This window comes from Carlito syrichta, unplaced genomic scaffold, assembly GCF_000164805.1.
Source record: "Carlito syrichta isolate Samal-C Ts95f unplaced genomic scaffold, Tarsius_syrichta-2.0.1 Scaffold288381, whole genome shotgun sequence".
In the NCBI taxonomy this organism is placed as follows: Eukaryota; Metazoa; Chordata; class Mammalia; order Primates; family Tarsiidae; genus Carlito; species Carlito syrichta.
The window spans coordinates 218,858-240,774 of NW_007232477.1; the positions used below are offsets into that span (position 1 = coordinate 218,858).

At 45.4% G+C, this 21,917-nt stretch overlaps 1 protein-coding gene across 1 annotated transcript in view; it reads left to right on the forward strand.

The window, feature by feature from the left end:
• Positions 1–12,286, forward strand: part of SWAP70 (SWAP switching B-cell complex subunit 70) — a gene marked incomplete at its 5' end in the record, with an annotated part of 102,406 nt that extends 90,120 nt beyond the window's left edge. Inside the window, 4 exons of the mRNA XM_008053708.1 lie at positions 1,901–2,067; positions 9,704–9,902; positions 11,200–11,296; positions 11,999–12,286. Of these exons, the coding sequence (XP_008051899.1) occupies positions 1,901–2,067; positions 9,704–9,902; positions 11,200–11,296; positions 11,999–12,105 (570 nt within the window). The remainder of the gene's footprint in view (positions 1–1,900; positions 2,068–9,703; positions 9,903–11,199; positions 11,297–11,998) is intronic.
• Positions 12,287–21,917: the final 9,631 nt, after the last annotated feature.

The following is a 21,917-nucleotide window of genomic DNA, read 5'->3' on the forward strand; positions in this document are numbered from 1 at the left end:
TTATTATTTTGAGTTGGAGTCTCACTCCATCGCCCAGGCTGGAGTGCATTGGCATGCTTACGGCTACAGTACCCTCAACCCACTGAGCTCAGGCAGTCCTGCCTCAGCCTTCCAAGTAGCTGGAACTACAGATACGTGCCACCATTTCCGGCTAATTTTTTGCTTTATTGTAGAGACCGTGGGCTCAGGCAATCCTTTCACCTCAGCCTCCCAAAGTGCTGGGATTATAGGCATGAGCTACCGTACCCAGCTGGTATAATTATTAATAACATCCCTTTTCATTTTCAAAAGAGTTCTGGTTGGTAAAACAAATAGCTGTGGGGAAAGTAAGCATAAGTTTTTTTGATATTTCTCCTCTGTAATGAGCAAAGGGGGTAAGGGAGGTTCCTGAAATTGTGAGGACATCTGAATTTTGGTTTGCTGCTCTTGGCAGCTCTGATTCATCTTAGAGGCTCCATTCCCAAGAGAACGAAGATGCAGGTGGCTTTAGGTGGTTCACTAGTTAAATGGAACACAGGTCTTCTCACATTGAGTGGTATCCCAGGAGAGTACTGCATTCAATGCCCAAATAGATGCACATGACATATCATTAGGTCACTTTTTGTTGCTTAGAGTTGAAAGAGATGTGTTTGTTTTATGAGGGAAAAGCATGCAGAAAAAGCCACATGTTATATCAGGAAGCAGCCAGAAGGTCTGGCCTTGTTTCCTATCTGCCCTTTCTTACTGAACACTGGCTTCTCTTCTTTAAATGCAGGATTATCATATGATCTCTCATGACTCTTATGAGGACACAGCGAGCTATTACAAGTGAAGATATTTTTGTTGTTGTTGTTGTTTTTTGAGTTGGAGTCTCGCTCTGTTGCCCAGACTGGAGTGCAGAGCCACGCTCCCGGCCACCGCAGCCTCGACCTGCTGGGCTCCTGCGATCCTTCCGCCTTAGCCTTCCAAGTAGCTGGAACTACAGGCGCGTACTACCATGCCCAGCTAATTTTTGATTTATTGTAGAGATGAGGTCTCGCCAAGTTGCCCAGGAGGGTCTCGAACCCATGGGCTCAGGCAATCCACTCACCTCAGCCTCCCAAAGCACGGGATTACAAGCTGAGCCAATGAGCCCAGCATAAGTGAAGATATTTTATAAACTTTAGAGACATATGCTAATGTGTATATTAGGATGTTCTTATCTTTTAATTTTCAAGACGGGGATTCAAAACTCTTTAATTCTGAAGGGAAAAATTATAAACGTGTAAAGACACTAACTGAATCACTTGAGTTCCACCAGAGCTAGCGGTGCCTTGGGAGGGAGAAAACGGGTGGAGGCAACCAGAAAAGTGCAGGAAGAGTCCCGTGTGGGCTAATCTCTCCTTTACCCCTTTATTGATTGATGGTAGAGACAAGGTCCCGCCAAGTTGCCCAGACTGATCTCGAACCCACGGGCTCAGGCAATCTACTTGCCTTGGCCTCCCAAAGTGCTGCGATAACAGACTGAGCCACTGAGCCCGGCCTCCCCTTTATTTTAACTCTTTGACTGCTCTGACTGGGAAAAGATTCATTTCTTTTAGAGAAGGCTTTTGATAAAGAGGTTGTGACTTTATGACAGAAAGAAATTTAAAGATAATTATACAGGGAAATTTTTTCTTGACTTGAGTCTTAAAATGTTGAGTGGAAGAAATGGAAAGCATACCAGGGCAGGAACACAACATTTGGATTATAATTTGTTTTTCTGTTGATATTGGGTGTGGTGCTCTTGTCTCCTCCATCTTTAGTTCAAAGAGTGAAGGACAGGACCTGCCACCCTCATGGGCTAAGGCTGAGGCTGTAGGCAACCTCTGAGGTGGAGGACAAGGCTTTTCCTGTGAGAGAAATCAACATGCATTTAAACATGACCCTTTTATACCATCAGATCAGACTGCAGATGGAAGAACAGGTTGCCCAAAAGTCCTCCGAACTGGAACAGTATTTGCAGCGAGTGCGTGAGATGGAAGATATGTACCTAAAGCTGCAGGAGGCTCTTGAGGATGAGAGACAGGCCCGGCAAGATGAAGAGACAGTGCGGAAGCTTCAGGCCAGGTGCCAGATTGGTTTGCAGACTTTGCCTTTATGTACTTTGCTTGGGCTAATCCAATGTCTCAGAATAACTAACATTCTGGTGGAGAGGGAGGTGTGTCTCAGCCCTGGCTGACTGAGCTCAAAGTGTTGTCCAGATTGGTAGAGACCCTGGAGACTTGGCCAGTTGGGGTATTTCTTCTCATTCTGGAGTCACCTTTGCTTCAGGGCTAAATAAAGGCCTATGTAAGAGCTGTTTGATGGAGATACCCTTAATCCAGATTCAAGAATGTCCATGAACCCAAAACCAGCTCTGTTGAGACCTTGGGTGCTTCAGCATGTTCCAGACCAGAGAGGACCCTTGGTGTAGAGGCAGGAGCCTGTTCAGGCCAGAGTTGCAGCCATGTTGTAGGGAATAAGGAGAAAATATGCAGTTTCTATTTGGTCATTCAGGATTGGTGACATTTCTTCAATAATTACGATTTGAATTCCTAGTTTTGAAAGTTTTTGAAACCTAGATTTTTTTTTTTCTTCCTTAGAGCTTTTAAAGTCAGGTGTATTATTTATGATGTCATGTTCTCAGATGAGAACTCTCAATTTTGGGCAGCAGGGGCACCAAATAAAATGAAGACCCCCCTCCCCAGAAGGAAAACTTAAGCTATCCTCCTCCAGTTTCTGTATTGCTGCCCCACTTGCATTATTTAAGATGTCTGGGGTTGGAGGAAAACACTAAAAAATATTTGCTGCAGTAGCAGTGCAGATATGCTTAGTCTTTGAGCTGTGACACTCCCCCCCCATCCCATTTTGGGGAGCAATTATGAGACAAACAGGTAGATTTTCCATGTGGAGCAACAAAAGATGTTTAATCTTTACACAGGAAGAGAGGGGGGAAAGTCTTCTTTAGTTTTATACTTTGCTAAAAGTGACTTTAAAAATAACTTGGTTTTAAAGTCTTAGATTTTACTAAGGAAAAAATGATCTTCTAAATAAAAGACTAAGTGCTTACCACACCACCTGGTATTTATAGGCCCCACGGGCACATGCTCATTGCACTTTGGGATTAACCAGGTTTTCTCAGAACTCCCTCCCAGTACCAATAAGCAGTGATGTTAACAGAAGATCCACTGCATGGGAAGATTTGAGTACCATGTGACTTCCAAAGAGTGGCATTCTGTGTAACACTAGACATTTTTTGAGCCTCTTGATATTTTGTGCTGCTTTGAGAGTTTATGGATTGTCCTTGTGCAGAGAATTCACAGATGAGATACGCTATATGTGTTACTGCAATTCTTGTTGGTTTGTTTGTTTTGGTGGGTTTTTGTTAGTTAAAGTCTCCCTCCATCGCCCAAGCTGGAGTGCAGTGGCACGCTCACGGCCACCCCCGTGTCAACCCGCTGGGCTCAGGCGATCCTTCCAAGTAGCTCCAAGTAGCTGGAACTACAGGCGCACACTACCATACCTGACTAATTTTTTCATTTTTATTGTAGAGACGAGGTCTCACGAAGTTGCCCAGGCTGATCTCGAACCCCTGGGCTCAGGCAGTCCTCTCACCTTGGCCTCCCAAAGTGCTAGGATTACAGACGAGCCATCACACCCTACCATTACTGCAGTTTTGAGGAAAGTTGATTATGACACAGCTGAGAGTAGATCATGATGGGAACCAGATAATGCTTGAAATTTACTAAAGTATCAGTTATTTAGTGTTTATAGAATGAGTGATGTTTTGAAGAAGGAGCAATTTTGGATTGTTGAAGCCAGTAGTCTTTAACCAGTGATATATATCAGAATCACCCTAACAAAGTTTTTAAAAGATACACACGTGGAGCCTCACCCTGGATTTACTGAATCAAAATATCTGTGGATAGGAGCCAGACATCTAATTTGCTGTTTAACAAACTCTGACTAGTTATTTTGTACACTGTGATTTAAACAAGTAGCAAAATAGTTTCAACCTTTTGAGTGCAAATATAACTACTATATACAGTTCTACTCCAGTAAACTGAAAGTGCTGCACACAAATTTAACTTTTTCTTGATGATCAAAGACCATTTTATGAATATAATTATTTTTCAATTCTAAATTATTTTTCTTTCCTTTTTTTTTTAAAGTCAGAGTCTCACGGCTGGGCTCAGTGACTCAGCCTGTAATCCCAGCATTTTGGGAGGTTGAGGTGAATGGATTGCCTGAGCCCACAGTTCGATACCAGCCCCGGCAACTTGGTGAGACCTCATCTCTACAATAAATCAAAAAATTAGCCGGGCATGGTAGCGTGCGCCTGTAATTCCGGCTACTTTTGGAAGACTGAGGCGGAAGGATTACTAGAGCCCAGCAGGTTGACGCTGGGCTCGCCGTGAGTGTGCCACTGTCCTCCAGCCTGGATGGTAGAGTGAGACTCCAACTCAAAATAATAATAATAATAATAAAAAGTCAGGGTCTCACTGTCACCTATACTGGAGTGCAGTGGCATGATCACGGCTCACAGCAGCCACAACTTCCTGGACTCAGGCCATCCTTCCACCTGAGTCTCTCGAATAGCTGGGGCCACAGGTGTGCACCACCAGGCCTGACTAACTTTTTCAATCTTTTTGTAGATATTAGGTTTTGCTGTGTTGCCCAGAGTGGTCTCAAACTCCTGGGCTCAAGCAATCATGCCCACCTTGGCCTCCAAAAGTGCTGGGATTACAGGTGTGAGCCACTGTGCCCAGCCTGAATTATTTTTCTTACTAGTTTTTGGAACTTGAAATTGACAAATTTGCACCCTCTAGTGGTCATTTTTAAATGAAGTGAGTTTCTTTCCCAAAGTTGCTAAGGTTCTGAAAGACATTCTGAGGGGACTAGTTCTTTGCTCCTCAGCATAGACCTCTTTGGATAGAAAAGACAAGGAAAGTCATCCTGGGCTTGGATTAGAAACTGACATTAATGAAATGAAACATAACTTTAGGCCAAGGGTCTATGTAAAGGGCCTTTTAGTTAACACTTCTCAGTCCTTTCTTAAAGCAATAGCAAGTCATTCTCAGAATATTTGTGTCTTGTTATTCTTCTAGTGGATGGTCCTTTCTCTATCTATCTTAAGTTTTTTCTGTATAAAAAATTATTTCTAACGAAAACTTCGGCTTGAGTCATCTCTCTCTTTTTTTTATTATAGTTGAAGTTTTTCCCCCCCCAAGTGTAATCCTGAAGGATATCTAGCCTCTTCTGAATGAGAACCCAGAAGAAAACTGTTCATTTAACATTTATAAAACTCAAGTTATTGTAAAGTTATTGAGACTGAGCCATAATCTGTCCCATTATAACTTTTACCCACTTTGAGTCTGTAAGACCCTGGAGCACTCCTTAGTCACAGCCATATTCCCAGCAACTAATGAGGTGCCCAGCAAACAGTAAGTACACAAGGAATATTTTTTGAATGAATGAATGAATCCAAGCCTTTTTTTTTTTTGTGAGTTGGAGTCTAATTCTGTCTCCTGTGACAGGATCATGGCTCATTGCAGCCTCGACTTCCTGAGCTCAGGTGATCCTTTCTTGGAACTCATCTCCCAAGTAGCTGGAACTAAAGGCACGTGCCACCATGCTCAGCTAATTTTTTTTTTTTGTACAGTCTCACCATATTGCCTAGGCTGGTCTTGAACTCCTGGGCTCGAAGTAATCCTCCCACCTCAGCCTCCCAGCACACTGGAATTACAGGTGTAAGCCACCACACTCATCCAACTTTTCATGTATTTGAAAGTTAGGGTCTGGGCTCTCAAGTGAGGTCTGGGTTGAATTCCCAGCTCTGGTATTTTCTAGCTATAAAACTTTAGAGAAGTTATTTCACTCCTTTGAGCTTTTAGTTCCTTATCTATAAAATAAAGGTAATTGCCAACCCTGTGGGGTCGCCGTGAAGATGAAATGAGATAATGCGTGCAAAGTGTTCAACTCAATGTCTGGCATTTGGTAGTTGCTCAGAGTGTGCTGCTTTGCAGATGGGGAGGATATATAATGTATAGAATGCTATAATAAACATTCAAAAAAGATATTGACTGGCTGGAATTATGGTTTTAGACCAAGATGTTAATTTAAAATATCAACAGAGCAAGTACAGGACTCAGGAGACGTGGCTTAATAGCAATTCATTTGAAAAGACTTGTGGTTTCACTTCCTTGTGATGTGGTTGCCAAAACCTCACATACACGTAGGCAGTCCAGAACAGATGAGATCATCATCCCTCTATAATAGTATTAGCTGTTACTTACCCAGAACATGCTATGTGGTAAACTTGTGCGCACCTTCCATGCATTAACACATTTAATAATCAACAGGTCTTTGATGGTGGGTATAGTTTCAGTTCCTTTTTTTATAAATGAGGAAGCTGAGGCACAGAAAGAGAATGAGGCACTAAATTCTTTAGTCAGGAGTCTTGTTCGCAAGCCATAGAGACCAACTGGTATTAGCTACAGTGATGAAATAATTTATTGGAAGCTGCTTAACTACTTCACCAATTCCACAGAAAAGCAGGTGGCCAGGGTTTGAACACAGACAGGAACCACGGGAAGATGGGCAGTCCCAACAACTACAGCCCAATCCAGGCCATGGGAAAAGTCCAGTGAGGATGCGCTAACGCCATCACTTCTGCTGTCACTCAACACTGGGGGTTGCTGCTAATAGCAGGATGAATTCTCCAGTGACTCTGCTTCTTTGTGTCTGTTGTTTCATTATCAAAGTTCCAGGAAGGAACTCGTGCTTCCACCATACCCTGGATGCCAAGAGTAGGAGGGCAGGTGTCTGTCCTGTGGAGTCCATAGTGGGAGATGGGTCCTACCTCCCATCAAGACTCCTACTGTGGCAGACCGCATAGAACATGGAGGGGATTCAGAGGCTGGGCAGCTTAGGCATCTGGAAGTGTTCATTCTTTGTCCACACTTTTACCACTGCAATGAGAAAACAGGTCTATCCAGTCTTGTTCATGGTTGTATGCCCAATGTCTAGAAGAACATATAGAAGGTACATAATAAGTATACCAGAAATAAATGTTGACTAAATAAATAAACACTGCGCTGCTCAGATCACATTTGTAATGTCGTGTTCAGTTATGGACATCAAACTCCAAGAGACATCTAAGGAACTGGAGGTTGTCTCAAAAAGAATATTGAGTCTGGAAGGTGGAACCCAATAGTTAAGGCTGGAGATGGTCTTCTTGGAGAAGGGTATTCTTAGTGAGAAATGAGAACTGCCTTCCATTTGCTAAAGGGCCCTAACAAGGAAGAGGGAGCAGATCCATCCTCTTTGGAAGTAGGGAAGTGGATGGGAGAGCTCATCTTAGTATAAGGAAGAACTTTGTAAGGATTGAGACTGCCCATAAATAAACTAGCCTGATTTGTGAGGCAGTGTTGCCCATCACCTAGAGTATTGGAGCCAGCTTGGATAGCCACCTTGCAGGAGGTTGCAGAAGGAATTCTGACACCAGTGTGGGTTTAGGCCTGGAGATGGAAGAGTTGGGGTGGTCATATAATGGCTGTATTATCAGTTACTTTATTTCCTTAGTTGTTGGTTTAAGAAGATCAGGTGCTCGCAGGCAGTAGTGCCTGACCTGCTGTGTGACTTGACTTTGTTACCATAATACTGAGGGCCAAGCCACTAGATATATGTCCTGTCCTAGGTTGGCATTGAACCACACTGTCTGCACTTTGAGTGCAAGCTTCAGCTGTCTTAATTTATTTAAATACCTACATAGCTGGGCATTCTTATGGTAGGTAGCCTGTTATTGAAATGTAACATTTTGGAGTCACGCAGACCTGGGTTGACATCCATTACAACCTGTATAACAGATTTTTTAAGCCCTTTGATTTTTTTCACTGCTTCTTCTGTAACATAGGAAGAATACCTTGCAGGATTGCTAGAGGATTCGCAACAATGATGGTAAAATGCCTGGCATGTAGTAATTATTCAATAAATAATACCTCTGTGATTATTCTGCCTTGAGTTAACTCTTTCTCCTTTCATCTTCATCACTTTAATTATCAGCTTTTTCCTTGATAATAGTCTTTTACTACATGAAAAAATGTTTTGATGTTGTAGGCAAATTTCAAAGCTTGGTCCTGCCACTCAGCAGGGGAATGACCAAGTGCAGGTCACCTAATCTTTGTGCCTTATGTGCTTCATGTCTGTTTTCTTTCTTTCTTTCTTTCTTTTTGAGTTGGAGTCTCACTCTGCCACCCTGGCTGTAGTGCAGTGGCACACTCACTGCCACCCCAACATTGACCTGCTGGGCTCCAGCAATCCTTCTGCCTCAGCCTTCCAAGTAGCCAGAACTACAGGCGCGTGCTACCATGCCCGGCTTTTTTTTTTTTTTTTGTAGAGACAAGGGCTTGCCAAGTTGCCTGGGCTGATCTCGAACCCGTGGGCTCAGGCAATCCACTCACCTCAGCCTCCCAAAGTGCTGGGATTACAGGTGCTTCATCTCTGAAATAGGAATAATAGCACCTGAGTTTATTGTAAGGATTAATTAAGAAAATACACTTGACTTTTAGCTCCATTCCTGGCATACATTAAGCTCTGCATAAATTTTTTTTTTTTGAGTTGGAGTCTCACTCTGTCACCCAGGCTGGAGTGTAGTGGCAAGTTCACGGCCACCCCAGTGTTGACCTGCTGGGCTCTGGCGATCCTGCTGCCTCAGTCTTCCAAGTAGCCAGAATTACAGGTACACCTTACCACACCTGGCTAATTTTTTATTGTAGAGAGGTGGTCTTGCCAAGTTGCCCAACCTGGTCTCAAGCCCACGGGCTCAGGCAGTCCACTCACTTCAGCCTCCCAAAGTGTTGGAATTACAGGCTAAGCCACCGAGCCTGACGCTCTCCCCCCTACAAAAAAATGATGAAAATGAAAGGACTTGGAACAGGACACTTGGACCACATTACCAGTTTTGTGAATGTAAGGTTTTCTGGCTCCTAGTTTCCTCCTTGTAAATGAGATAGGGGGATTAGATGACCTCAAATATTCTCTTATCTAAAATGCCTCTCTCAGCTGGGCACTGTGGCTCCCAGCACTTAGGGAGGCCAAGGCAGGAGGATTGCTTGAGCCCAGGAGTTCGAGACCAGCCTGGGTAACATAGCAAAACCTCATCTCTACAAAAAAAAAAAAAAAATGAAAAAATTAGCCAGGCATAGTAGAGCACTCCTACAGTCCCAGCTACTCAGAAGGCTGAGGCGGAAGGATCTCCTGAGTCCAGGAATTAGAGGCTGCAGTGACCTGTGATCGGGCCACTGCACTTTAGCCTGGGCCCCAGAGTGAGACCCTGACTCAAAAAAAAAAAACCAGGCTGGGCATGGTGGCTCAAGCCTATAGTCCCAGTACTTTGAGAGGCTGAGGTGAGAGGATTGCTTGAATTCAGGGATTCAAGACCAGCCTGGGGAACTTGGTAAGACCTCATCTCTACAATAAATCAAAAAATTATCTGGGCATGGTGGCACACACCTGTAGTCCCAACTACTTGGAAGGTTGAGGTGGAAGGATCGCCTGGGCCCAACAGGTCGAGGCTGCAGTGGTCATGAGTGTGCCACTATACTCCAGCCTGGATCCCAGAGTGAGACCCTGACTCAAAAAAAAAAAAAAAAGCCCACCTCATCTGCTGGTCAGGGTAGTGAGCCAGGCAGGCTTTGATCCTGAGCTCTCCTCTACGTTGTAGGTTGTTGGAGGAAGAATCTGCCAAGAGGGCCGAACTGGAGAAGTGGCACCAGGAGCAGCAGCAGGCCATTCAGACAACCGAGGCGGAGAAGCAGGAGCTGGAGAATCAGCGCATCCTGAAGGAGCGGGCCCTTCAGGAGGCGATGGAGCAGCTGGAACAGCTGGAGTTAGAGCGGAAGCAAGCCCTTGAGCAGTATGAGGTGATGGCACTCAACCCTGTAAACTTGTGTATTTAGTTTTTCAATAAACATTTTTCAGGCTGGGCACAGTGGCTCACGCCTCTAATCCCAGCACTTTGGGAGGCTGAGGTGAGAGGATTGCCTGAGCTCATGGGTTCAAGACCAGCTTGGGCAACTTGGCAAGACCTCTACAATAAATCCAAAAATTCTCCGGGCGTGGTGGTACGCACCTGTAGTTCCAGCTACTTGGAAGGCTGAGGCAGAAGGATCGCCTGAACCCAGCAGGTGGAGGCTGCAGTAGCTTTGAGTGTGCCACTGCACTCCAGCCTGGGCCACAGAGTGAGACCCTGACTCAACAACAACAACAAAAACATTTTTCAATAATAAGAGTATTTGCTGAACTGTCAGTATGTAACACGAATTTTGCTTAGCTATAAGAAAGAAGAGAGAGGGGAAATGTTTGCAGATGATATGGTATATCAGTCTAAGTCCAGTCAGGAGAAGGTACACAATAATTTGAACAGGGAAAGTTTAATAAAAAATGTTAACTGTAGTGGGATTACCTACTTTGCTGTAAGAAAGACTCTAAAATGCAGGAATGGCAGATGCAGGAAGGAAGCAGCCCTCACCTCCAGGACTGAGGCAGGGTGCTCAGGGAGGGGACAAATCTGGAAGAGAGTCCCTTGTTCCTTGCCCCTTGACACCAATGCTGTGATCCAGACCTTCTTGGACAGGGCCCAGGCAGAAAAAAGAAGCCTTTTTTTCCCCTGGAAAGCCACCCTCCGGGGCATTGGCTGAAGCTGTCCACAAGGAGGTGCCACAAAAACCCACTGAGTGTGCATAGCATGGAGTCCTTAATGCCACAGGAGCCTGCTGAGTAGAACCTAGAAGAAAAGCCCCTTCAGCATCTTCTACTGACAATACTTAAATGCCGCCAACTATAGTGAGGGAGAAGTATTCTAGCGCCACCAGCAGGACAGCGGAGGGTGGATTTGGAGTGGAGAGGCAGTAAACTATAACTGGCGCAAAGGATCCTGTGTCTTCATCTGTAGTTAATGTGCATATGGTGTAGGCTTCAGAATCAGATGGCCTGGATTCCAGTCCTTGCTCTACACTTCTTCCTTCTCTGTGACCTCGAGTTACTCTCTGAACTCTAGTTTTCACTCTGTACAATGCGGGTAATAACACTTCCTGCTTCTTAGAATGGCTATGAGGATTTAATGAGATAGAGCATAAACATAGAACAAGTTCCCAGTCGTTGTTATGTTCTCAAAACTACCTCTGTGTCTGTATAGTCCATAATCCACTTTTGTTCTAGGGAGTTAAAAAGAAGCTGGAGTTGGCAACTAGTAAAACCAAGAGCTGGAAGGACAAAGTAGCTCATCACGAAGGTTTAATTCGATTGATAGAACCAGGTAACAGACTCTTTGAAATAATCATATATTTCTTTTTAAACTAATTTTTGTTTTATTTATGTATTTGAATTGTACTTCTAAGAAAACGTGTTTTTAGCCCTAATTTGTAGAAACCCAAGAGATCTAGGGTACATTTCTCTTGAATAACTTGTACTCTGATAGGTAAGAGGCTCAGCAAATCCCCTTTGTATACATCTTCTGGTTGTTTGAGCTGGCATGACATTGACAGATGTTCCTCCAAGAACTAAAGTAGAAATGGGCCAGGCTCGGTGACTCAGCCTGTAATCCCAGCACTTTGGGAGGCCGAGGTGAGTGGATTGCCTGAATCCACAGGTTTGAGACCAGCTTGGGGAACTTGACAAGACCTTGTCTCTACAGTAAAAAATTTTAAATGTTAGCTGGGTGTGGTAGCACATGCCTGTAGTTCTGGCTACTTGGAAAGCTGAGACGGTAGGATCGCCAGAGCCCAGCAGGTCGACACTGGGGTAGCTGTGAGCATGCCACTGTGCTCCAGCCTGGATGACAGAGTGAGACTCCAACTTGATAGATAGGTGGGTGGATGGATGGATAGATAGATAGATAGATAGATAGATAGATAGATAGATAGATAGATAGATGCACGCACTGTTTTGTCTGCGGAGAAATGATAATGTACAAAGAAGAATATAACACTTCTGTATGTAAAGCATGTTTGTCTCTTAGGTTCAAAGAACCCTCGCCTGATCACTCACTGGGGCCCTGCAGCTTTCACCGAGGCAGAACTTGAAGAAAGGGAGAAGAACTGGAAGGGGAAGAAGACCACGGAGTGACTGAGTACTGTGGAGGCTTGTCAGTCATGTGGATGCCGCCTGGCAGGGAGCTTTATACTAAGGACAAAAGATATGGGCTTTGCTGCTTCTAACTTTTCTTCAGTGCCTCTAATTGTGTCAATATCCTAAGAAAGCCGCCTTATTTATCTTCTTGCAAGTAAGGGCTACCTGAAAAGCAAAAAATGTCGATAGTGTCAAGTTCTTTATTTACTCTTTCTTTGAAAACGTCTGCTTCTGAAAATTGCCTTTGAGCACACTTGGATTCTTCCCTGAATGAGGCAGGGGGGTACAGACAGCACAGTCGACTCCCTCGTCTGTGGGGTTTGGAGGGTGTGGAGTGTGGGTGCTCAGTATCACTGGATACTGTGGAACTGAGTGGCAGCTTTTTCCTTTGGCAGCATATTTCCTCCTTCAAGTATGTGCTTTTATTTTATTTTATTATTTTATTTTATTTTATTTTTTTGAGTTGGAGTCTCACTCTGTCACCCAGACTGGAGTGCAGTGGTACACTCCCGGCCACCGCATCCTCGACCTGCTGGGCTCCGGCGATCCTTCCGCCTCAGCCTACTGAGTAGCCGGAATTACAGGCATGCGCTACCACGCCCAGCTGATTTTTTTATTTATTGTAGTGATGAGGTCTCGCTGCCCAGGCGGGTCTTGAACCCGCGGGCTCAGGCAATCCACTCACCTCAGCCTCCCAAAGCGCGAGATTACAGGCTGAACCACCGATCCCAACTATTTTTTATTTTTAGAGACAGTGTCTCACCATGTTTCCCAGGCCAGCGTGCAGTGGTGCCATCATAGCTCACTGATCCTCCCACCTCAGCCTCTCAAGTAGCTGATTTATGTGTGTGCTTGTGTGTGTGTTTTGTAGACACAGGGTCTCACTGTGTTGCCCAGACTGGTCTAGAGCTCCTGAGCTCAAGACATCCTCCCGCTTCCAAAGCACTGGGATTACAGGCATAAACCACTGTACCCGGCTGAGTATGTGCTTTTAAACTAGATTGGCCAGTCTGGTTGCCTTTCCGTGCTGCTTGACATGGAATACCTTTAACTATTGGTGCTCTGATGGAGAAGTCATGGAATTACTGCCATTTTCTGGTTGCCCTTCTGGAATGTGATCTTGTTAGTGGAGGTTTTCTAGCTTCCACCAAGATGTTTTTTTTCCTAACCATCATACACGTGGCCTGTGTCATTCTCATTTCTTTTCCATTCTCATTTCTCGTTTCCTTTCCTCTTACCTCACCTTTGGCCCATACTGTCGACCTAATTTTCTCTTTTGTGCTTTCTCTCTCTCGAGAATGTTGTGCTTCCGTGTATATGGCAGGCTGAGAGAATTGTGTTGAGGAGTAGAAAGAAGCTAATTTGAATTTAAAATTATTTGAATAATTAATAAAACAGATTATACGCACTTGGGCCACAGCAGTCGACTGTATGTCTGGTAGCTAGATTCAAAACATAATAAAGATGATAGCGAGTCATTCTATTAGCTGAGCTATAACGTCAGCCTCTGACAAGTAGGCAGTTTTTCTGCTTTTTCCCTTCCTCCATGGCGACAGTGAAGGAAATAGTCAATAAAAGTAAGTGTAAGAGGGAAATCAGGACCACAGTTTATAAGTATCTGGTTTGGAAGGAGTGTTGAGGAAAGTCTCCATATACAACCTGTTTTGGGATCGAAAATCATACGTATGAAAGCAAGCTTTCTAACACTGGTTACAATTTAGAAGCTGCAGTAACTACATGAACAACAATGATGCTTAAAATTGTAAGTTAATAGGGGGATAATTCAGTTGTTGCAAAAAAAGGACAGAATTCAGTAAAACCGTTGAAGTCCTTCTTTCTCCACAAGTATTAAATGAGGACAGAGAACCTCAGGTGTTCTTATGCTAGTGCTTGCATACAAGTACCAAGGAAGCTATTCCAAATAAATGTACTCCACGAGGGAGTGCCGTTTGAGGGATTTCAATGTATGTATTTATTTACATGAGAGGAAACTGGAATATACTCCCATAAATTATCACTTTTTATGACTGGAAAATATTTGCCAATAAAATGGCCTCTAGATATTTTTTGTCTTTGGGTATTTGGCTGTTTAATAAAAATGTAACTTTATTTAATGAGTTCTTAAAGTTGCCTTTATAAAGTTTAGATTATTATCCAACATATTTTGTATCATGTTGTGCCTTCAAAATTTAACTACTAATCTAGGTGTTGGTTTCTGCCCAGCCACTTATCAGTGTTATTTTATTTAGTAGCTAGCAGATATATTAGACCCATGAGACCCAAATGAGGACTGGAACTTCTCCTGTGGTTTGATTATGAATTACCTAAGAGGATTCCGGTATCCCTCATTCCAAAATGAGGACAGGATACTTTGCAAAGAAGCTAATGACCTATGTGAAATCTCTGGGGTGGAAACAGCGTGGGCTAAGGAGGGTGGTGGTGGGATGTGTGAACTTCCATCTGAGGAAGTGGGGAAGTAGACCATGCACCTTTGCAGAATGTTCTTCCTTAAACCTGGCTTGTTCTGCAGCTGAAAACACCACCAGGGGCTTCTCTGCTTTAGTCCTAGGCTCCTGAGGACCTGACTATCCGTCAGTCTGAGGATTGTCTGCTTTCTGGTCATGTGTGGACTTTGACAGACCAAGCGGTTACGTGTGTGGCTGTGCAGAAAGTTTCTATTTAATGCACAGTCTTACTGATTTATATCTTGGCTTCAGTGGCACTAGCTCCAGGAGGCAAAAACCCTTTTAAACAATGCTTTGGCTAAGATAGATATTTATGAATTAAAGGCAGCACAGAAATGAATTAAGTAAATCCTATTTGGAATGATATTTTGATACTAACTGGATTCTTCCTAATATGTAAAATGGTTTCACCTATCAAAGGACTGAAAAAAACCCTTGGTTTTACTTTTGTAGTTAATGTATAGAACATTTCAGGATTGTTTAAGCTTGTCATAATCAGGCCTTTTCCCTAATAAGTAGGGATCATTTACAGGAATTATGTGTGAAAAAGTTTTTAAAATGTCTTTTTTTTGTGATGAGCTATGTTGAAAGGAAACCAAATATTTATAATTTTCAAACATTCTTATTGAAACATTGTACAATATAATATGCTCAACTTTCTGCATTTTTTGCTAATTTTTCTAAGATATATTAAAGATATTTTATATGGTTTTTTTTAGTAAAATGGATTCAGTAAGAAAATTTAAAACACCAGAACGTACATTTTAAACTGATGTAATAAAACAGTGGGGTTCAGTTGTGTGTATGTATGCATATTTTTTTCTTTTTTTTTTTTTGGAGTTGGGGGGTCTCACTCTGTCACCCAGGCTGGAGTGTAGTGGCACAATCACAGCTCACCACATCATCTACCTCCTGAGCTCAGGCAGTCCTTCTACCTCAGCCCTCCAAGTAGCCAGGACTACAGGCACATGCCACTGAGTCCGGCTGGTTTTTTGATTCTTTGTAGAGACGAGGTCTCTCTCTATGTTGTCTAGACTGGTCTCAAACTCCTGGACTAAAACAATTCTCCCACTTAGGCTTCCCAAAGTGCTAGGATTTACAGGCAGGAGCCACCCTACCCGGCCTCTGTATTTTCATATAATGAGGAGATGGACTTTGGTTTAGGAACACTTCCTGAAAACACCAAGTTTGGAGTTTAGACCCCAAGAAGTTAGCTATGGCCTCATGTTTGGTGTTTGAGTCACAAGTGTGGGCGAACCATGGCTGATGTGTCAGCTCACAAACGGGAACTGACAAAGATGATTTTTCCCTCATTGTTGCTGTTACCTCCAAGTCCTCTTACCTCTGTTTTCCTGAGTTTTCTTTTTATGCCTTTTAGTTTTTCTTTCACCAGAGTAAACAATTGGGGGGTTTTGTTTTGGTCTATGTGGTTGCCAAGATAAAACTCCTGTTGTGGACTCAGTAGGCCTACTCGATCCAGCTTGATTGTCTCCTGGAAAGCTGATCTTTCCTTTCAGAGGGAGGGAGGGAAAGAGCACTGGTTGGTGTTTTTAAAAGTTGTTTTTCTCCATTGTAATGGTTCTCAACTAGTGATGGTTTTGCCCTCCAGGGGACATCTGGTAATATCTGGAAACATCTTTGGTTATCCCAGCTGGAGGGAGCATTACTGGCATCAAAGGTAGAGACCAGAGATGCTGCAAAACATCATACAATACACATCACAGCCCCCTGTAACGCAGAATTATCCGGATTAAAGTGTCAATAGTGGGCAGGATTGAGAAAACCTGTTCTACAGAAAGTCAAGATCTATTATCCAGAACACAAAAAGCTCTTGGCGTCATGGGTTCCCTTTCAGAAGTCCCAGGAGTTGACTGGCTGCTTCGGTGTAAATGAGGCACACCTGGAACCTGGAAGGGAACAGCTGTTTGCTCTGTGAGCTAGGGGGTGGGCAGGAGCAGGGGGCACAGCCAGTGTGTAGTGCTGTGCTTCAGAAACTCTCTGCAAATGCCTTTCAATGTAGATCCAGAAGGAATTGCTTTGGATATGCTTTAAAGTCTTTCTGTGATACAAGTAGCTGAGACAGGAGATAAAAACTGCCTTGACCCAACTCTTCCCATGGGTGATGAGATGCAGGGTGGGTCTGTCAGCATCATTCAGCAGTTGGCAAGGAATGAATTTTCAGATTTACTGTCCAGGTGGTGATGAGTCATATACAGCATGGGTGCTTATTCTTCCTGACCAGGCTTTAATTGTACCCTCAGGGTAGTGCCAGCAAGGCACAGCTGCCTGAATGGGGTGAGGAGCAGGTGAAGAAGGTGAGGCCATATGGAAGTGGAAGAGGCTCCATGACTTTTGTCACTGCAGAGTAGGTGCTCAAAAGTTATGGAGAGGCTGGGCACAGTGGCTCAAGCCTGTATTCTCAGCACTTTGGGAAGCTGAGGCTGGTGGACTGTCTGAGCCTGTGGGTTCCAGACCAGCCAGGTAACTTGACGAGACCTAGTCTCTACAATAAATAAAAAATTTGCCGGGCATGGTAATGTGCACCTGTAGTTCTGGTTATTTGAAAGGCTGCGGCGGAAGGATCACCGGAGCCCAGCAGGTCGTGCGCTCCAGCCTGGGCGATGGAGTAAGACCCCAAAAAAAGTTGGCTGGGCTTGGTGGCTCAGCCTGTAATCCCAGCACTTTGGGAGGCTGAGGCAAGAGGATTGCCTGAGCCCGGGGTTTCGAGACCAGCGTGGGCAACTTGGTGAGACCTTGTCTCTGCAATCAATCACAAAAAACTAGCCAGCTGTGATGGTGTGCATCTATAGTTCCAGCTACTTGGAAGGCTGAGGTGGAAGGATTGCCTAAACCCAGTAGGTCAAGGCTGCAGAGGCCATGAGCATGACACTGCACTGCTGCCTGGGTGACAAGAATAAGACTCCAACTCAATAAGTAGGTTATGGAAAGAATCAGTCTTGCGGCCATGTGTGGTGGTGGCTCATGTCTGTAAGCCTAGTACTTGAGAGACCGAGACAGGAAGATCGCTTGAGGCCAAGAGTTTGAGACAAATTTGGGCAACAGAGCAAGACCCCTGTCTTTGCCAAAAGTTAAAAAATCAGTTGGGCATGGTGGTACAAACCTGTAGTCCCAGTTATTTGGGGGGCTGAGGCAGGATTGATTGCTTAAGCTCAGAAGTTCAAGACCAGTGAGCTATGATTGCACCACTGCATTCCAGCCTGGAAAACAAAGCAAGACCTGCTCAAGCCTGTAATCCCAGCACTTTGGGAGGCCAAGGCGAGAGGACTGCCTGAGCCCAGGGGTTCGAGACCAGCCTGGGCAACTTGGCAAGAAAAAAAAAAAGGTATTGGAAAATCAGTTTCTGTCCTCTTCCCTCTCTACGCCCATCTTTATTTATATATTCAGTTTGAGATTGTAAAAATCCCCCCTCAACTCTGAAAACGATTTGGCAATTTATCTATGAAAGCTGAAAACAATACCTGTCCTCTAGCCTAGCAGTTTCACTCCCAAGAGAAATGAGGTTTGGGTCCACCAAAAGCCTTCTTTTTTTTTTTGAGTTGGAGTCTCACTCTGTCGCCCAGACTGGAGTGCAGTGGCCGCTCCCAGCCACTGCAGCCTCGACCTGCTGGGCTCCGGCGATCCTTCCGTCTCAGCCTTCCAAGTAGCTGGAACTACAGGTGTGCGCTACCACGCCCGGCTCATTTTTGATTTATTGTAGACATGAGGTCTTGCCTGCCCAGGCGGGTCGCGAACCCACAAGCTCAGGTAATTCACTCACCTCAGCCTCCCAAAGGCGCGGGATTACAGGCTGAGCCACCGAGCCCGGCACCAAAAGCCTTCTATATGAAGATTCACAGCAGCTTTGTTTAAAATGGCCTCAAACCAGAAACAACCTAAACGTCCATCAGTAGCGAACAGACTAATGAATTGTGGTATATTCAAAGGATACTGCACTTAAATGAAGCATCATGCATTACTGAGAGACTGAACAATGTGGATAAATCTCACAGACATTAGGTCGAGCAAAGAAGCCAAGCATAAAAGAGCACATGCTGTATGATTCCATTTGTGTTAATTTCCAGAACAGACAATGCTAATATGTGGATTTGGAAGTGAGAATGTGGTTACTTAGGGTGAGAGGAGGTGGCTGTTGACTGGGAAGAGACACGAGTGACCTGGGATGCTGGCAATGGGTGGCAGTTACATATGTAAAAACCTATCAACTTGACACCCAAGATTTGTGCAGACTGTAACCGCAGGGCCTCTAGAATGCTTGAACCTGCTCACCTTTCACTTGGCAGAGAAGGCACCAGAAGGTGACATGCCAAATCCATGCTGGAATTTCTTACCCTCTTCCAGGATGCTGTTCATTACACCACCTGCCTCATTTTGAATCTTCTCATGACATTTCAGTGGCAAACATAGTTTCTCAGGGTGTCTTCCCCATCACCCTTGGATGCAGGGAAGGGCGCTGACCCTTCTAGTCCTGTGCTCAGCTACTATTGACCCTTCTGAGGTCACTGAGTCTTTGGCCGAGGGTAGTGGGTACATCTGTGGTGGACACTAAATTCCAAGCAGGGCTAGACTCATCCTCCTTTTCCTGTTTCCACCACATCCATGCAGTCCACCACCTCTTGGGGTTGTGCTCCCACAGGAATGCGGGCTTCCTGTGTTTATGATGTCCACCTCAAAAGCAGTCCACAGGAGCCAGCTGAGGACAAGTGGGACTTTAACCCTCATTCTCTTCAGTCCCCAAGCCGGGCAGCCTGCCCCCTCCTTCCCATCTGAAGTCCTCCTTTCCTGTCCCATATCACCCACCTCTCCTCCTCAGGCAAGGCTTAGGCTGGCAGCCCAAAAGGGAGAGCTACTTCTCTGAGCCCCACTTTCTACGTTTCCCTTCCTCTCCTGATGCACCAGCCAGGATGGTACAGAGTAGGTACACCTGTGAAGACTGTCCGCCCAGAGGCTGGTTTTAGGGGATGCCAGGGCTGCTGCCACCTCCACACTCATGGGTGTTCTGCTCCCAAGTCCAGGCTGGAAAGAGAAGCATCACTGTCCCACGCCACTAAACTTGATGCTCTCTGTTCCCATTTGGAGAGCAATTTGTGTCCGAAATGCTTGTTTACAAGGAACATACAAGCTAGCCAGGCATGGTGGCTCCTGCCTGTAATCCCAGCACAGGAGGTGAAGGCAAGAGGACTGCCTGAGCCCACAGGCTTGAGACCAGACTGGGCAACATGGCAAGATGTCATTCTCTACTATAAGTGAAAAAAAAAAGCCAGGAGCTGTGGTACATGCCTGTAGTTCCAGCTACTTGGAAGGCTGAGGCAGAAGGATCACCTGAGCCCAGCAGGTCAAGGTCACGGTGGCCATGAGTGTGCCACTGCACTCCAGCCTGGGCAATAGAGCGAGACTTCGATTCAAAAAGAAAAAAAACACAAGCTATCAAAAAAGACATAGGGCCCAAGGCCCTGTACTCCTCACTGCTGTTAGCTGGAAAATGGCTAGACAGAGTGAATGGCTTCTTTCTAGAGTGGCTGCCCTCCCGGCCTGGGCAGTCAGCACTTGAACCTGCCTCTCCACCCACTGCCCCATCTGGCCTTTAGCTGGAAAGGAGTCTGGACTTCAGAGTCAAACAGACCTGGGCTCTACTACGGTTCTAGCTTACTGGGTCACCTTGAATGGGTTGGGACATTGCATAGGTGATGTGTCCTTCCCTGGGTGTCATGCCTGGTGAGGAAATGCATAACTTGCTCAGGTTTCTCCACATACAAGGACACACTCTCCCCGCCTTGATGTTTTGTCTCAGCGCATGTTCTGCAAAAAGTTGTGTGGAGAGGGGTTTTCCATCTGGGCTGGGCCAGGCCACTGAATGGGCATGTTGCCGGTGGTAAGTTCTGAGAAAACCCAGCAGGTGATTGCGGTAGGTCAGCCGGGCACGGTAACTACTACTGGAGAGTTTGGGAAATACCAGTGTTCTCTGCACTTCCACATGCACGTCCATAACTTCCAAGGTGTCTTGTAAAGGCAGGTACTTGGGCAAATGTGTGAGTGCATGAGTGAACAGATGAGGTCCCAGGTGAGGGCAATGGTCCAGAAACATCCCACTTCCTCAAGCCTCTGCTCTCTTAAAGGTCCCAGTAAGGCTGTGGAGTGGTCCCAGTAGACTCCCAAGGGGGGGTTCTGTGACTGCCATGTCCCAGTAGACCCCCAAGAATCCCCAGCTCTGCTCACCCCTCAGGGATCCTCTGGCTTCCTCGGTAGCCATTAGCTGTTCTCCACTCCACCTGCCAGGGCCTCAACCAACAGCTGCTGCTTCCATGACCACTTGTGATGCTCTGCTGATCTGCTGGGACAACAGGGTGTGAGGCTCCCCACTGGCCCTTCAGCTCTGATGGACTTTCCCAAAGGCCAGCTCAGATCTCCTTAAGGACAGGGGCAACCACCTCACTGATGTATTTCCAGCACATGGCGCCAAGTAAGTCTAGTAAACGCTGGCTTTTGAGTGGCTCCAATCCTTGTCCTCAAATATATCCTAGATCTCGTCTCCCTGGGGTTCAATCAGAACTTGAACCAGACAACAGTGACTGACTTACACCTCAACTCTCAAGTTTCGGATCTATTTGGAGCCTCTGGCCCACCCTATCCTGAGGTTGGTGACACTCTTTCCTTTCTTTCTTCTTAAAGTTAATTCCAGCATATGTGATATGAAAGATAGACCATCAACTCCAATGTCTCAAGTCCTCATCTTCATTTCTCCAGAGATCCCTGGGAGTCTTCATGCAAACAGATTCCAGAATTCCCTGGATGGACAGGCCAAGTAGACCCCTTTTCTCCCTCTTTGTGTAATTTAAAATAATAACAACTTTTAGGCCTGTAATCCTAGCACTTTGGGAGGCAGAGGAGTGAGGATTGCTTGAGGCCAGGAGTTTGAGTCGGAGACCAGCCAGGACAACACAGAAAGAACTCCCCCCACTCCCATCACCTCCCTACGAAAAAAAAAGTTTTGTAGTGTTTTTCTTACCACCAAGTAACACATACCCAGTGTGGAAAATGGGGGAAAAGAAGGTATGCCAGGAGAATAAAATGCTTTGCTATAATCCCACTCTGCACAGTCGACCAGATTTCTGGGGGCCGCCTTCCAGGTCCTTTGAGATAGGTTCCCCAGCGCCCCGCCCGCGGCCTCCTAAGGGTCCGTCTCCCCATCCTGTGTCTCCCAGGCAGGTCCTGAAACGGCCCCGGAGCCAGGGGCAGCAAAATGCTCACGCCTTCAGCGGGGGTTAGAGGGAAACGACCTCGTGGCACAGGCCTGCGCGGCCAAGGGCCCCCGGGCGGGGAGGGGGG